General features: G+C 51.7%; 1 protein-coding gene across 6 annotated transcripts in view; it reads left to right on the top strand.

Moving 5' to 3' along the window:
• SEC14L5 (SEC14 like lipid binding 5) overlaps window positions 1-17,308 on the top strand; it is a 39,873-nt gene that overhangs the window by 17,412 nt on the left and 5,153 nt on the right. For all 6 annotated transcript variants that reach the window (XM_039560063.1, XM_039560067.1, XM_039560064.1 and 3 more), the window contains 12 exons: window positions 2,493-2,642; window positions 2,753-2,884; window positions 4,975-5,103; window positions 5,734-5,944; window positions 7,612-7,724; window positions 12,325-12,514; window positions 12,828-12,916; window positions 13,316-13,386; window positions 14,015-14,186; window positions 14,813-14,947; window positions 15,326-15,463; window positions 16,196-16,441. In XM_039560063.1, the coding sequence (XP_039415997.1) occupies window positions 2,493-2,642; window positions 2,753-2,884; window positions 4,975-5,103; window positions 5,734-5,944; window positions 7,612-7,724; window positions 12,325-12,514; window positions 12,828-12,916; window positions 13,316-13,386; window positions 14,015-14,186; window positions 14,813-14,947; window positions 15,326-15,463; window positions 16,196-16,441 (1,776 nt within the window). The remainder of the gene's footprint in view (window positions 1-2,492; window positions 2,643-2,752; window positions 2,885-4,974; window positions 5,104-5,733; window positions 5,945-7,611; window positions 7,725-12,324; window positions 12,515-12,827; window positions 12,917-13,315; window positions 13,387-14,014; window positions 14,187-14,812; window positions 14,948-15,325; window positions 15,464-16,195; window positions 16,442-17,308) is intronic.

A 17,308-nucleotide genomic window follows, 5' to 3' on the forward strand; every position in this document is an offset into this window, starting at 1 on the left:
TTCAGACTGGCTCTTGTGGTCTCTCTGTGGTGAGGGGGCACCTACAGGTAAAGCTGTTCAAGTGAAGCCTTTGGAGGGTCCACTAGAACAGCTCTTGTTTGTTTGGAAACTCCCTCAAATGTTCCTGGCACAGCTGCACCCCTGAAAGAGCAGAATCCCAGAATGGTTTGAGTGGGAAGGGACCTTAAAGCCCATCCCATCCCATCCCATCCCATCCCATCCCATCCCACCCCCTGCCATGGGCAGGGACACCTTCCACTGGCCCAGGCTGCTCCAAGCCCCGTCCAGCCTGGCCTTGGACACTTCCAGGGATCCAGGGGCAGCCACAGCTGCTCTGGGCACCCTGTGCCAGGGCCTCCCCACCCCCACAGGGAGGAATTTCTTCCTAACATCTGATTTAAATGTGTCCTCTTTTAGTTTAAGACTCTTTCCCATTGTCCTATCAAACTGCCCACCCTTGCTGTGCAGTTAATTGAGGCAGCCTTCTCTCAGGGAAGGGCTTTCAGTGACGCTTTTTGCAGGTGCGTTAAGGGGGTGTGTATGGAGTGACATGGGACAAACAGCTCAAAAATAGTTGCTAAATATTCTGGTATCCCTGTGGCCTCAGCATGCACTGTCTGACCACTGGGACTCCAGTAACAGAGTGGGTGGCCTGGAGGGACACCTTTTGTATGGGCTGGAGCAGAGGAGACCAGCAAGGTGAAGGCTTTGGCCTCAGGATAGCCTTGGATGGTGGTTTGGAGTCTGGAGGGTTGGGAGAGGACAGGTGGAAGCACAGATAGGAAGTATTAACTCTGCCTGAGGAGATGAATGTGCTGGCAGGTGCAGGGAAGAGAGCAGGTACTGAGGGCTGCAGCCCTCCTGCCATGTGGCCCTGGAGCAAAGGGCAGGGTACCAGGAGAGGAGAGCTGGGAGTGTCCTGTGGCCTGACACAGATCCATGAACTACCATCCTAACAAATTAAGCTGCTTAAAGCAGTGAGTGTGCTCCTCTTGGCTGGAGCCAGGTGGATCTGTGCTGGAAACAGTCACTTAACAGGGGAATTTTGGATTTATCTAATCTGGTTTTGCTATTCCTGTGATGAGGAGTGAAAAGCATGGGTAGAAGAATATGGGAAGAGTTCTCTGGGAAGTGTGGCAAAGCAAGCAGAACGTTGCTGAGGGACTGGGAGAGCAGGGTTTCAAACCTGCATGCTTTGTTCTGGCCGGGACTCCAGCTGGCAGCTGCCTGCACTTCCCTCCTGATACTGGAGCAACACAATAATCTGAAATAACTTCTTTCCCGTCCAGAGGTCCGGGAGCAGGAGATATGGAATGTGTCCTTAAGTGCCTGGGCTATTTTGGGAGCAGAGGACATGAATCCGTGCAGGGGCATCCAGGCTTTGAATTGCTGTGGTAACGGGGAGCGTGGCACTGGCAGCCTGGCCCAGCTCCAGCATCAGCACATCAATGTTTGCTTTTGGGGCAGAGAACTCATGAATATTTTTATTTTTCTGTGCTTTACAAAATGGTGGTGTCTTCTGGAAGATGGGAAGATGACAGCAGTTCCTACAGAAATTGCCTTGGAATGATGGCAGAAACACCTTATGATGAAAATGTGGAGCTCTAAGAGTGCAGTGGAGGGAGAGCACAGGTTCTCCTCCTGCAACAGCTGCAGTGGAAGTCTGGGCAGCTTGTGCAGCGGCCACATATTTACAACAGCAACACAACATGCAAGAGGTTTTTCAGAAATCCAAGGAAAAACATTGCATCCTGCAAACATCTTGGGATATAATAAGAGATGGAGAAGTTAGGGAAGGAGCAGCAACAGTAGGTTGTAAGTTACTTGTAAGTAACTTGTTGATGCAAGTTAACTTTGCTGCAAGTGCCAGGGAAGACTGGAATTCTGCTAGAGCTGATAAAGAAGCTTTGGAGAAAGGAAGGATGTGCTAATTAGAACAGGGAAGATTTCAGAGCCAGGACAGAATTGTTATAGAAATGGATAAATTGAGGCAAAGTGAGTAGCTAATAATTGGTGGTCTCACCCTTGATAGTTTAGGGCAACCAGAACTGTTTGGCACATCACGTTTTAAGGCTCAGGAATATTAAATAGTTTTTAGTATCTTCTTCAAACAGACAGTATTGACCCAGAGATTATAAAATTCAAGTCTTTAGCCAGCAGAAGTTAGCAGAGCTGTGTTTGCTTTTGCTGGTTAGGAACTTCCTGATGTTGAAGTGATGATTCCCTTCCTAGTATTCTTCAACAACGGGATTCTGTTTCTACTTCGTGTGAGAAGGAAATGTTATGTTAGGACATGCTTGGCTTGTGACTGACACAGTGCTGTCCCTGCTTGTAACTACTCTGCTTTAACTTCACCTCTGAGAAAACTGGAGCCAACTCAGGGCTTCAGGGGCCTCTTTTTTGTTGGATTTTCACTGTAAGGGAATTAATTAATTCAGAAAGAGTTAAAATTGGTTTACCCAGAAGTAAATTTACTTTATTTTCACTTTTAGGCCTATGAGAAGCGCTTTCCAACATGCCCAGAGATCCCAGTCTTCCTGGGGAGTGAAATCCTGCACGAATCCAGGAGTGAGGACGGAGCCATCCATGTCATTGAGCGGAGCTGCAAGCTGAATGTGGATGCTCCCCGGCTGCTGAAGAAGGCAGGTGGAACCTTGGGAGCAGAGAGGCCTGGATTTTGTTGGCTGGCTCAGATAGTTAAATGCTCCTCAAGTTAACTCTTTTCTCTCTGTATTTCCCTGCTCCTCTTCAGATTGCAGGGGTAGAGTATGTCTTCTTCATCCAGAAGAACACTGTGAACTGGAGAGAGAGAACGCTCCGCATCGAAGCCCACAACGAGACCTTTGCTAACCGTGTCGTGGTCAGGGAGACCTGCAGCTACTCAGTGAGAGCTCTGCTTTGGCTGTCTGTGCTGGGAGGGGTGGGAATTGTGCACTCACACACAGGGTGAAGGTGCCTGAATGGGTTTGAGCACCTCTGCAACACTGGACTGTGGTTGGAGACTCTCAGGCTGGGAAGGCTCTTGGGTCCTGGGTGTGGGCTTGTTCAGTTGCTTTGGAGAGGAACAGGAAGGGCCTGGAAGGACAGGACAAGGAGGAATGGCTTCCCAGTGGCAAACTGGATATTGGGACAGAATTGTTCCCTGGGAGGGTGGGGAGGCCCTGGCACAGGGTGCCCAGAGCAGCTGTGGCTGCCCCTGGATCCCTGGCAGTGTCCAAGGCCAGGTTGGATGGGGCTTGGAGCAGCCTGGGCCAGTGGAAGGTGTCCCTGCCCATGGCAGGGGGTGGAACAAGATGGGCTTTAAGGTCTTCCAAACCATTCTGTGATTTCATAGGGCTTGAGAAACTCCTTTAGTTTGGTTGTGATTCTCTGCTTGGAGGGAAAGTGGAAAACAGAGTTGGTGCTCCAGAACTGCTGGTATTCTCTCAGTTTCTTTTTGATTGGAATTCAGGCTAACAAAAACATCTAGAGCTTGGGCATGTATATAAATCTGGTTATCTAGAATTAAACCCTTACTATTCATTACTATAAGGGCCTGAGTGAAGTCTGGCAATTAATTTTGCCCACAAATAAGTGAAAGTTTTAGCACCTTGTTTGTCATTATTTTCATGCTCTAAAGATTTGGAGAAAGGACTTGAGCCTGATCTGTGGCCTGGGCTGTCTCCACTTGAGGCTGTTTCTGTGCTGTTTCACTGTAATGGTGCTCTTAGGGCCCAGTCACCATGAAATAGCCTCAGCTGTTTCTGGAAGCAGTCAGATCCTGCCTGTTGTTCCTCACACAAATGTCCAGATCCTGTTACTTACCTGCCCTCTTGGCCACTGGACAGCAGCTTGGCTTCTCGGGACTAAGCAGGCTGTAAGGAACTTCAGGCAAGAGGAGGAATGGAAAAGCTGTGAACATTTTGGATGGTGACGGTGTTCCTGAGCCAGAGATCCCTTGGTGGCTGCATGAGGCTTCCTAAAAACTGCAGTAAATCAAACTTCCATCGTCACCAAAGGCACTGACAGGTCTGAAATGCTCCCAGGTCAACTAGGAGCTTGTTACACTTGCTGATTTTGGCTGTGTTCTTAGGAAGGAAACGTCAGCATCTGGGCTTTGAGGGGAACAGGGTAGGAGCTGCTGGCTGCATCCTCAAGATGGTTCCCTGCTCTATTTTTACCAGTTCCCTTTTCCCTGCCAGAGTGCACCGGAAGCAGGTTTATTCTCATCTTTCCTTTTCTGCAGTGTTCTCTGAGGCAACTTGGAGAAATATGATCCTGCTCCTGCAGTTACTTTAATATCTCCCCAAGGAATTTGTCCTTTATGGTATCCTTGTGTGGGGGCTGGAGTTGTTTTTCTTTCATGTCAGTTTGTGAACAGCAGCACCTACAGAGAGAAGGCAGAGTCCCCTCAGGAAAGGGTTAAGTTTAAAGGAGGAAAAGATTTTACCATATACAGAGTAACAGAGGGGAAATAAGGGAAAGGTGTGTGCTGAGCTGACAGTGGGAAAACTCCCTGCTCTGCCATGTCCCCAGTGTTTTGGGGAGAAGGCTGATGTTAGTGGCTGAGTCTCCCATCCAAAACTAAAACGAACCCTGGTTTGCATCTTTCTTCCTTGCAGGTGTAGGAGTTTTAATTGTATGTTCCACAAGGCCATCCCTTTCCATAAAGAGACCTTGACATGATGGTTTGAAGTGGGCAGTTCCACTGCTATTTTAGTGCAGCTTTTGCTACTACAGTTCAGGTCTGCTGGGGCAGAGATGGGTTTAAATCTTGATTTCCTTGTGCATGTGAAGAATGTTGGGTTAGCAAAAGTCTGGATGTTCAGTTCTCCATGAATTCTCACGATGGGAATGAACCTGGCTGGTCAATCCAGGTCTGGCAGTGCCTCCTCTGCCCCCTCACTCTGTAGCTGTGGAGGTTAAGCAGCCAGTGTGGTGCCAGGGCCATGAGCCACTTGGCACCATCCCAGCTGTGTGTTCCCCTGGCCGTAGGTCCACCCTGAGAACGAGGAGTGGACGTGCTTTGAGCAGTCGGCCTCTCTCGACATCAAGTCCTTTTTTGGCTTCGAAAGCACAGTGGAAAAGATTGCCATGAAGCAGTACACTTCCAACATCAAACGGGTAAGGTGGGCTTCCCTGGCTGCCAGAACACCCCAAATCCTCTATTTGCCTTTCTGTAAACAGACCCAGTGTAGTTTTGTGCCCTTGCTTATGGCTCTGAAATGCCCCAGTTGGGCAAAGGAAGAAAAATCCGGTGTGCAAAGAGCACAGAAAGATCTGCTGGCTGGAATGTGTCTGTGCAGGGATGGAGCAGGCTGTGCCAGAGGAGGGTGGCAGTGGATGCTGTGGGTGCCAGGCTCCTCGGACACTGAGGACACTGTTCTTGTGCAGGAAGGGGAAGTTCTGGGTGAAAATCAGCGCCCTGTGTCTCCAGAGCTCGGGCTTGGGTTAGTGGCCCATTCCTCTGGGCTGCAGAGGAGCAGGGCAGCTAACTGGGTTTGGGAGCAGGGGGATGGGGTAAAAGTGCTCTAAAGGCAGCTGCATCCATAGACTGGGATTTGCCTGGCCATTATTGTAATTCATCATTCATAGGGGGCTTCCACACTGGATGTTTTTTGACAGGATCGTGGGGATGGAAGGAGAGCTTTCCCCTGTTTATCCCTAGCAGCATTAGTCATCTCTCCTGAGGAAACTCCTGCACCTTGCTGGCTCTGGAGGAGGCTTTTTCCTAATGAGAGTTCTCCCCTTCAGGGCAAGGAGGTGATTGAGCACTACCTGAAGGAGCTGATCTCCCAAGGGATCACGTTCATCCCTCGCTGGAGCCCTCCCGCGGCGAAGGATGAGCGAGCCCCGGCTGTGGGACCGAACCCTGGTGACATCCTGCTGGATTCTGGGGCTGCTGGCACCAGCAGGGAGCAGGCTGGGAGCCCCTGCCCTCCCTCAGAGGCTGCCAGCCCTGACGGTAGGCACTGCCCAGGCAGCAGCTCTCAGTCAGTAGCACTGACCAAGGAGCTTATTTTCATTTCTCTTGGCATCAGGTTTTTCATCTGGAGTGTGGGGGAGGAGGAGGGAAAGCTATTTTCTTTTTTCAAGAAAAACAAACAATGGAACTGTTTTTTCCCTAAAACAAAAAAGCCATGCAGGCAGTATGTTTTGGTGCTTAGAAAAAAAAAAATCAGGCTTGATCAGCTCTTTAAGGTATTTTATACTTTAAACTGGAGAAGGTGTCTTCAGTATGGAATTAAATATTTTATCTCTTCTAAAATTAATAGTCTTGGGGACAGGTTTGGATGGCTTTTGGCCCTGTATCAGGCCAAGACAAGCTTTGTGGAATGTCTCCTCATGCCTTTTTCCCACAAAATGCCTGAATCAAACTTCATCTTTCTGTGTGTTGGTCTGATGATATCTTCTAGACTAAATAAAATACTTCTCTGGCAAAAAGAAATAGCAGGCACCTTTGAATCCAGAGCTGTTGTAATAGAAACAGTTGTTGTCATTCCTGAGAAGGAAAGGCAGCACTTGTTTTGCTGAGTGTAACTAGGGAAAAAGCTTGGAATTTGGAAATATCAGTAGTTCTGCTCTCACCTGATCTCTGGGAGTTTTCCTGGAAGAAGATGGGAATCCACAGAGAAGCTGATTAGGAGAAATGTTTGAGATTAAAGTTAACCTCAGAGTGGTGGGTCCCATCTAGCAGAAGAGGAGAGTAGCCCTTATTTTTCTGCCCATACTCCTGTTCAGGAAGGGATCGCCTTCCCTGGGCGTGCTCCCCACCTTGCTAGCTCTGGGGGTTCCATGGAGTGTCTCACTTCCAAATGCAGTTTCTGTATTCTCCTGCTCATCCTGTGGGTGTCCAGGCCTCTTTTCGCAGGTGATGGCATCTACTGAAAACCTTGTGCCTGACAAAGAGCCAGCTCTGAGGTGTCCCCAGCCCTGCTCCCTGTGTCTTCCAGCCCAGCTGCTGCCTGGGCTGCTCCCCCCAGCTGCCCTGTTCTGCTGGCTGGCAGCTGCCAGCCCTGGGTGGCACATCCCTCTGTCCCTCAGGGCTGGCACATCCCTCTGTCCCTCAGGGCTGGCAGTCGCCAACCCCTTGTCTTTTGTCTCTGAGCTGGAGGGGCCTGGAGCTGCTGGTGTGCACAGGACTTGTCCCCCTGCCAAAAGCCTCCCTTGCTGTCAGAAATGTGTTGTTGTTCTCGCTTTGTCTCTGGTGTCCCTGGGCAGAATAATGGCTTGGTGTTCCAGCGAGCCTCTTGTCACTGCAGTTGTGCGTGAAATTTGGGACACATGGAGATGGAAGTGCCCTGGAAGTGGAGTGGTTGGTGAGCTGAGTGCCAGAGCTCATGATAGATCTTTTAAAGCTCCTGCTGGAGCAGTTCAGGCCTGAATGGAATACTGGTGTTCTCAGAGACAGGTGGAGTGATCCAGTTGTGATACAGCAGGTGCTGCCTGTGGCCTCGTGCCCCAATCACCGGGAGAGTGTCCCCCAATCTCTCCCTCCCTCCTTCCAGCTGCTGGAATGAGGCTTCTGAGCAATTCCCATGTAAATCATAAGGAACCTGATGTGTAGAAACAACTGCCCATCTCCCTCCTGGCTGTGCCAGTCTGCTCTGAGTTGTTGTTTTCTCCCTCCAGCTGACAAACTGGACGCTGATTACATCGAGCGCTACCTGGGCCAGCTCACCCCGATGCAGGAGAGCTGCCTGATCCGCCTGCGCCAGTGGCTCCAGGAGACTCACAAGGGAAAGGTGGGTAGGGCGGGCACAGAGGGGCACCCAGGGGGGTCCCACCTGGGATGGGGCACCCTGGATGCACAAATACACTGGGGAATGAGAGGCTGGAGTGTGACACCACAGGAAGGGACCTGGGGGTCCTGGTCCATGCTGAGCTGAATGTGACTCGGCTGTGGCAGCCCAAAGGGTCCCCGTGTCCTGGGAGCATTGTCCTGCTCTGCTCTGTGCCAGAGTGGCCTCACCTCAAGTCCTGGACACCACAATATCAGAAGGATCTAAAGCTGTCAGAAAGTGTCCAAAGGAGGGACATGAGGATGGGGAAGGGTCTCAAGGGGAAGCCATAGGAGGAGCAGCTGAGAGCACTTGGCTTGTTCAGCTGGAGAAGAGGAGATGAAGCACAGAGCCCACCTGAGCAGCTCTGGTCTCTGCTCTCTGTGACCAGGGACAGGACCCAGGGAATGGCTGGAGCTGGGCCAGGGCAGGGTCAGGCTGGAGATCAGGGAAAGGTTCTTCCCCAGAGGGTGCTGGGCACTGCCCAGGCTCCCCAGGGAATGGGCACGGCCCCGAGGCTGCCAGAGCTCCAGGAGCGTTTGGGCAGCGCTGCCAGGGATGCCCAGGGTGGGGTTGTTGGGGGGTCTGTGCAGGGCCAGGGGCTGGATCCATGATCCTTGTGGGTCCCTTCCTGCTCAAGGAAATTCTGTGGTTCTCTGATTTTTCCCTGAAAAGCAGCACAGGCACTGAGGGACAGTGAGGCACTGAGGCACTGCTGGAATGTCCAGAAGCTGCTTGGGCTCCTTTTGGTTAAAGGAAAGTCTCTGTCAGACTGACAGGGTAACTGGTATGTGGCTGGGAAAAGAAAGGGTTTAGAGCAGCTTGAATGCCTCAAGAGGGATTTAACTCCAGATTTCCTGATGGAGAGGGGATTAGGAGGGAAGGAAAGAAGGACCAAGGATAGCACCAGAGAGAGAAGTTGGGTGGGCTGAATAGATAAAGGGTTCTTAGGAAGAGGAGCAAGTGATCCCCCTTGGAAGCAGATAACAGCTGGGTGAGGTTTCAGCAGTAGAAGCTCCCTGGCTTAGAAGGAAACAGCTCAGTCAGTCAGGATGGGTCAGGTGAGGTACTCTGCATTCCTGGGTTTGGGAAGATTTTAATTCTTTTTCCTTTACCTGGCCTTTCCAAAAGAGACTGCTGCTTACAAGGGGCTTTGGCAGTCCTTTCTGCATGCTGTGCTGTATGTCTCAGAGCTGAGCATGTCTCATCTGAGTACAGAGAGTCTGAACATGATTTAGAATGCTGTATTTTCTTGGAAAAGTGAATGTGAATCACCCGTGTAGAAACAAAATGTAGCAAAGATTCAGTGCTATAGTTCTGCTGCTGTTGAACTCCTGAAGTTCCCCCGTGTGTGAGCAGGCAGGTGGGTTTTGTTGGTACCCAGGAATGTGGATGGAGAAACAGCTACCAGAAAACCTCAGGCTGAAGAGAACAGGAGGTGTTGGGGCAGTGTGAGAGGCTCCCAGCAGCTGATATGCACCAGACACCAACAATGCTGAATGTTGAATTGTAAGAGCTGATAAATTCCCACCACCAAATATCTGCCAAAGCTGGCCAAGGCCACTGGTGTACAGTGGCATCAACAGCAGGTTGGATAACTTGGACCACGTCCAGAAGGGTGGTGGCTGCTGGATGCAGGTAGAGACTACAGGAATATCTGTATGATGTATAATATATATACTGAATATATATGTATATATACTGTGTATATATACACACCTGATGGAGCAAAGGGCTGTGACACCTCCCTGCCAGCTGCTCTCGTGTCACTGTGATGCTCTGCCTGTGAGTAGGGAGCTGGGGCTGGGCTCCCAGCCAGCCAGGGGGTGGTGAGTGAGCTGTGTGAGCAGCTCCCTGCTCACAGGAACAGCTTCACCAAGAAAAGGGGCTCTGCTAAACACTGCTTTTGATCTGTGTCTGCCTATGATCCAGCCTCCTGTCAGACAGGAGGCACCAGACAGGTGGGCAGGCAGGGGTCAGTCCCCAGGTGTAACTGTGCTCTGAGACAGAGGACAGGAGGCTTTTCATGGAGACCTGTCCAGTGAAATGGTGTGGGCTCTGTTGGGGTAGGAGATACCTCACCCAGTGGGTCCTGGATGGGAGCAAGACAGGGAGGCTTTATCCCTGGTGTGACCTGCAAGGATCCTGCTTTCAGCTGGAACAGGCACCACCTAAACCTTTCTTCTGTGGGTTGGTTTTCCCCCCTCCATATCAGAGGTTGAGGAATGGAAGCTGGAGAAGGAAAACGTGAGAGCACACGAGCAAAATGTGGAACAACTGCCCCTTGGGTGCTTGGAGCTGGGCAGGGAGTGGCAGCCCTTGTTCCCTGTGCTGTGCTGGGAGCCTTGGGAAGGTGCAGCTGAATCCTGAGCTCTGGGGACACTGGCAGCTGCCTCAGGCCTTTGGGTGGCCTTTGTGGGCCTTGTCCCCAGGGGAATCTGGGCACACAGGAAGGGAGGTGCTGGCTATTGAAACTTCATCCTGAACCCCCTGACTGCTCAGCTGCTTGCTTCTCCTGATTCCCTGATAGCCTGACAGAGTAGGTCAAACTCAGGAGCTTATCCTGCAAGGCTGGGGTTTTCCCTGGAGAGGCTCTTGCCTTCCTGTGGCAATCAGTTCTTTTAATTCGGAGCAGGGGTGGCCTTATTCCTCTGTCAGAAATTATCAAAAAATAGATCTGTTTCTTGGAAAATGGCCCTTCTTATTTTTGTCTTCTGTCCTGTTTCACTATCCCTTCCCTGTTCCTTCCAAAGCAGACATTACCTTTACAGTCAGATACATTGCTGCTTAAAAAATCTGAAGAGTTTAAGGAACAAACTGCAAATGGTGTTAAAATTGCAGCAGCTCAAAGCTCTGTTCATGGCTTTGCACTGTGCAGGAGAGTGCAGCACTTTCACCAGTGAATACAAAAGCAGGCTGAAATTAAACCTTCGTTTGCTTGCACGTGGGAGTTACTGCTTTGGTTGGACAAGGATAAAAGACTAATTCCACTGTGGAGTTGTGTCTCCTTGGAGCTTCCTGCCTTTGGTCCAAACAGAAGTGCTGGATTTGCCTCTTGCCTGGAGCTGTGTACAGGGGAGGCTTGGAACATGAAAAGTAGCAAACCTTCCACCAGCCATCCCCTTTCCTGCAGAGATCCTGGGGCTGCTGTGGGTGTCTGGGCTGGGTCTGATGAGTGACAGCTGCCTCTGAGCAGCAGGAACACAAACCTGAATTATCTGATGAAAACTCTGCTGGCTTTTAAACTTGCTGTGATACAGAGTTCCTCTAAATACTCCTGGGATCCTCTTTGGGATGGCTACCCTCTCCTTTCCAGGATGTACAGATGCAGTGTTAGAACCAGTATCAATCTCCCCCCTGCTCCTCAGGTGCTTTAGGCTTGGTTTAGGCTGCCTGAACTCTGCCCCTTCTTTAGGTGAGTCAGTTCTGACCATCTCTTGCTTGTGGATCCGAGATTGCTCCCTCCTGACATAGCTGCCAGCCTTGCTTTCTTCCCAGCTTTCTGATTCCCTGAGCATGGCTTTGGACAAACAAAGGAGCTTTGACTCCTGGACATGGGGGTTTGTGTCCCAGCAGGGCTGGGAGTGCTCGGGTTGTGCTAGCAGAGTATGGATGCTCTGGAGGAGAGAATCCCTGCTCCACAGAGCTGGAATTTTTAATGGAAACTTGTAGAGAATGAGGCCAAGCACTTTTGGGGAAATTAGAGTGAGGGGCTGGGAATCCAGCAGCACGTGCAGCTTTAATCCAGTTGGATTTGCAGCTGACAGGCTCTTAGGCAGATTTGGCACTTCTGTGGAATCTGCCAGGGTCATTGTTAATTCCTGCTGCTTGGCATTCCTGGCAAGTTTTCTTTGATTCCTCAGCTAAAGAGGACAGGGCAGATGTGGAAGGAGGTTGGAAGAAGCCATTCTGCAGACTTGCTTTGGAAAGCTTTTGTGCCTGTGATGTTAGAATTACTGACAGTGCTGGCATGAGTGATCGGGAGAGAGTGTGTTGTAGTTTTGGTTGATTTGGACCAAGAGTTACTGTGGTGTGGTGGAGCAGGGAAGCCTTTGGAAGCACTCAGCAGCTTTCCTGTTCAAACAGCAGCAGCAGGGCCTGCACAAGAGCTGGAATTGGTCCTGGTGGCATCATTCAGGCTGCAGAGCTGTGATTCCCCTCCAATGCCTGGTGTGGTTCATGTGTTACCTGTGTTTGTTACCTGTTGCCATCCTGTGCTGCTTTGCCCTGGGCAGGTGAACTTGCAGCTCCCTGACTTTCACACGGTATTTTGGTGCTCCTTGTGGATCACCAGCCAAGGGAAACGTCAGCCAGCCCGGGGTTTGCTGGGGCTCCTGGGAATTGCACTGGGGAAGGGCTTCCCACAGGCAGTGACTCGGTCACTTCTTTTGTGCTCCTGGCACCCTCTGCTGCTTCCAGCTGGGTTAGCGAGGGAGGCAGAGTGGGAGTTTAATGTTTGCTGTCTTAGTTTTAAGAGATTAAAAAATGGTGTAGAGTGTGCAGCCTCGTCTGCAGGCCAAATGGAACATTCCAGTCCTGATGCTGGGACTTTCTCTTCTTGCAGATCCCCAAGGATGAGCACATCCTGCGGTTCCTGCGCGCCCGTGACTTCAACATCGACAAGGCACGGGAGATGCTGTGCCAGTCGCTGTCCTGGCGCAAGCAGTACCAGGTGGATTTCATCCTGCAGTCCTGGAGACCCCCGGCCCTGCTGGAGGAGTACTACACCGGGGGGTGGCACTACCAGGACAAAGGTGAGGAGCTGCCCCTGGCACAGGCTGGTTCTGGCACCACACCAGTGAGCCGGGATGTTGAAGAGAGCTGTATGGACATTTGAAAAGTTAACAAAGCAGTTCAATGCCTGTGAGCAGCCACTCTGCTTCCCTGTAATTGTATTTCCTCTGCACACATCTGGCAGATCAGTCAGTGCAAAGCAATTTCTCTGAAAAGGTTGCTTTTGGCAGTGATTTTTATCCTTTCAAATATTTAATGTGGCTTTTGAATATGGTATGAGAGTGATGCCTGGGGGACTAAAGTGCTCCCCTCTCGAAACCCTTTGTTTTGAAGATGGGCGGCCGCTCTACATCCTCCGCCTTGGCCAGATGGACACCAAGGGTTTGGTGAAGGCCCTGGGAGAGGAGTCCCTGCTGCGACACGTGAGCTGTGCCTTCGTGTGCCACCTGTTCCCATCGGGGTGTTTGGAAGTCTTGTCATGGGGCATCAGGAATCCTGGAATGGTTTGGGTTGGAAGGAACCTTAAAAGTAACCAAGTCCCACCCCCTGCCATGGCAGGGACACCTTCCACTATCCCAGGCTGCTCCAAGCCCCAATGTCCAGCCTGGCCTTGGGCACTGCCAGGGATCCAGGGGCAGCCACAGCTGCTCTGGGCACCCTGTGCCAGGGCCTGCCCACCCTCCCAGGGAACAATTCCTTCCCAATATCCCATCCAGCCCTGCCCTCTGCTATCTGTATTTTTTTAAAATAAGATCTCCAGGCCATCGTGGTTCCTTGGCCATGCTCGGTCTAATCCCTGTCTGTGCTGGCTTTGATTCCAGGTTCTGTCCATTAACGAGGAAGGACAGAAGAGATGTGAGGAAAACACCAACATCTTTGGCCGCCCCATCACGTCAGTATAATTGGTTTTCCTGAATGCTTGCAGACTTTCCCTGCCACGGTGAAGGATGCTGCTGTGGTTTGGGGTGATGTCCTTGGGGTTACAGTGCGGACAGCAGTGTGTGTTACGGGCTCTATGGGGACCACAGACATATATAAATTTATTTGTTAGACTGAAATGCAGACAAATCCTGCAGTTTCATTGGAAAGCAAGCATTGATCCTTCCTTATATCATTTTCATATCCCATCTCGGATTAATTTCATCTTCCTGTCTTGGTGATTTTAATCCACATCTTTGAAATTCAGGGTTTTTATTTAAATACAGGAGCCTGTCTGCCAGATTCCACCTTCATTTAAAATGCATTTTTACATTATTTTTAGCAATAGGCCTGCATACCTTCACCCTCTTCCAGAGTTACAGATGTTCTTGCCCTTGGGGTTGGGTGTCTGTGTTACCTGGAGCTCACCTGGATTTGGGTGTCTGCTGCCTGAGTGGAGATGTGCTTTTTATTGGAACTGCTGGTGTCCCTTGTTGGCTTCCCTGGATCCCCCCCCAGCTGTGGGGTTACTGTGGATCCTAAACTGAGCAGCCACCACATTCCAAAGTTCTGACAGCTCTTTTCCTGCCTGTTTATTTTAGATCCTGGACTTGCCTGGTGGACTTGGAAGGGCTCAATATGAGGCATCTCTGGCGGCCTGGGGTGAAGGCCCTGCTCAGGATCATTGAGGTGGTGGAGGACAACTACCCCGAGACCCTGGGAAGGCTCCTGATTGTGAGAGCACCACGGGTCTTCCCTGTGCTCTGGACCCTGGTGGGTGAAACCTGGGCTCTGCAGGATCACTGGCACTTGTGCAGGTTCACAAAGAGCTACATCAGCAGAGGCAGGGAGGGAGAAACTCCAGGCAGCTTGTGGTGAGCTCCTGAAGAGGCCAGAGCAGAGCCAGGCTGTGGGGTTCCTGTAGCTCACGGGGTTCTAGTGACTGCCATCCACCAGGACAGGATGAGAAACCTGAATCCCACCCCATTCCACCCAAACTTGGTGGGTTTTCGTATAGATGGGAAAGGACAGGTATCTTTTAGTCTCAGGCTGTAGGGCACTGAAGGGTAGTAAGTAGTAAATAATAAATCTGGTTCTGCCTGGTGCCTGCTGGCTGCTCTGGCAATGTGAGAAAGTGGTTGTTACATTTCTTGTGAGGTTTATAGGTGAGGCAGTGACTGTAGGCTTTCCTGTACATGAAGCAGAAAGTGCTGTGAGATGATGATACAGAGAGAGAGAACACTTTCCATTTGTTATCCCTTTCTTTGGGAAATGCCTCAGAGCTGCACTCTGCTGAGACCTTCCAGGCTAGAGCCCAAAGCATCGTGGTGAGATGGCTCAGACAGTGTCTCCAGCTGCCCTCAGTGACAGCCGTGTCTTCTGTGCCCTTTGTCTTTCAGGTCAGTCCCTTTATCAATGAGAACACACGGCAGAAGTTCCTCATCTACAGTGGTAATAACTACCAGGGCTCAGGAGGGCTGGTGGACTACGTGGACAAGGACGTGATCCCAGACTTCCTGGGAGGAGACTGCATGGTGAGTTTTCTTTCCTCTTGTGCAGGTGGAATCTGGAAGTGATTCCCTCTTCCTCACCACCTTGGCCTTCCACTGCCTTCTGAGAGGTGTTGAGCCTCTGTGCTGGCCAGGATCCCCCTGCTCTGGGCACGGGGCAGTTCATTTGGGCACAGGAGGCTGCCCTGCAGTGGTGGTGCTGCCCTGGGGATCCTGGAGCAGGGCCAGAGGGCAGCTCTCTACAGGGAGCTCAGACAAACCCTGGTAGTTCCAGTGAACTCAGAGCCACTGTGCAATCCTGGCTCAGCTGAGGGCTCAGCCCGTGTCTGACAGCCAGCAAGTGTTCCTGGTTCACTGCTGGGACATCCTGACCTCTCCTGTTTGTCTGTGTGACCATTGCAGTGCACTGTCCCAGAAGGGGGGCTCGTCCCCAAGTCCCTTTATCAAACCGAGGACGAACCGGAGAACTCGGATCACATCCGGCTGTGGACAGAAACCATCTACCACTCTGCAAGTGTCCTCAAAGGAGCCCCCCACGAGGTACAGAGCAGAGCTTCCCTGGGCTGCAGGAGCTGCTGGGCTGGGACAGTGATGTGTCCCCTCTGCTGGGGCTCACTGGAGCAGCCAAGGGTTCCCACAGAGGGAGCAGGAGAGGGCTTGGCAGCAGCTGCTGTTCCTGGACAGGATCAGCTGGAAGTGTGGGAGTTAAGAACAGCAGTTTGAGCAGCAGTGTCTCTTATCTCTACTATGGCCTGATCTTCTGTAAGGTCCAGTCTCTTCCTCCTCCTCCTGGGGGAAATAAAGGCCCCTCAGTTTCCCCTCTGACAGTTCAGCTCCCATTCGTAGCTGGGACAGTGATGGGGTTGATAAAGGAAGGTGTGTGCTGGGAACTGCCAGATGGGAGTCACCAGGAAACAGAATGTCCCAAAGAGGAGCAATTAAGTGCCAGATCAGCCCTCTGGCCTCTCTGATGGGGAGTGACTGATTTAGCTCTTTGCTGTGTCCTGCTTTGTGCCTCAGTTCCACTGAGGTTTTCCTAGAACAAGTAACTCATTTACGAACAACTCTGATATGGGGAGAGAAGGTGAAAACACCTGAGTGGGTGTGGTAGGGCTGGGAATGGGAGTTGGTGTGTGTCCCCCTCAGGAATCAAGACCATCAGCCAGCTGAAGGATTGAGGGGCCAAGTGTGTTTGCCCCAGAGTGGGGAGGAACACACTGCTGCCATCTGAGCACCTGACCCTGCAAGGGCCTTGTTCTGGTCCCTTCTTAGATACTTGTGGAGATCCTGGAAGGGGAATCTGTTATCACCTGGGACTTTGACATCCTGAAGGGAGACGTGGTTTTCAGCCTCTTTCACTCCAAACGAGCTCCTGAGCCAAGTCACAAAGAAGCTGCGTCACCAAGCCCGTCTACTGCAGGGGACAATGTGCAGCTCATCGACAAGACCTGGGTGCTGGGGGTGGATTACAGCCGGGTGGAGTCCCCTCTGGTCTGCAGGGAAGGAGAGAGCATCCAGGTCAGAGGGGTTTGGGTTCTGGCATGGGTTTAGAGTCCTACAAACTCCAAAGTAATCAGGTGGTAGGGAGGGAACTGATGGCGTGGGAAATGAGGTACTGCTGGAAATGGGGGCTGTGGCCATTCCCAGCAGCTGGGGAGGAGGGTTCTGCCCCCTCAGGTGAGACCCCACCTGCAGAGCTGCCTCCAGCCCTGGGATCCAACAGCAGAGGGACGTGGAGCTGCTGGAGAGAGTCCAGGGGAGGCCACGGAGATGCCCCAAGGGCTGGAGCCCCTCTGCTCTGGAGCCAGGCTGGGAGAGCTGGGGGTGCTCACCTGGAGAAGGGAAGGCTCCAGGGACACCTCAGAGCCCCTTGCAGGGCCTAAAGCGGCTCCAGGAGAGCTGCAGAGGGACTGGGGACAAGGGATGGAGGGACAGGACACAGGGAATGGCTTCCCAGTGCCAGAGGGCAGGGCTGGATGGGATATTGGGAAGGAATTGTTCCCTGGGAGGGTGGGCAGGCCCTGGCACAGGGTGCCCAGAGCAGCTGTGGCTGCCCCTGGATCCCTGGCAGTGTCCAAGGCCAGGTTGGACATTGGGGCTTGGAGCAACCTGGGACAGTGGAAGGGGGTGGGAATGGGCTGAGCTTTAAGGTCCATTCCCACCCAAACCATTCTGTGATCATTTTCTGGTTTCCCTGCGAAAGTGGGGAATCCTAATTTAGAGGGAGTCATTGGAAAGAGACTCCAAGCTAAAAATCTAATGGAAAATAAGCTAAACAAGCTTTTCTTCCCCCCCCCCACTGGTACTACAGGGCTGTGTCTCAGGCAGGTGGAACAGGTGAATGACACCTGTGCTGGGCCATGCAGCCATTCCCCAAGACACCCG

The sequence above is a fragment of the Corvus cornix genome, chromosome 14 (assembly GCF_000738735.6).
Source record: "Corvus cornix cornix isolate S_Up_H32 chromosome 14, ASM73873v5, whole genome shotgun sequence".
NCBI classification, from domain to species: Eukaryota; Metazoa; Chordata; class Aves; order Passeriformes; family Corvidae; genus Corvus; species Corvus cornix.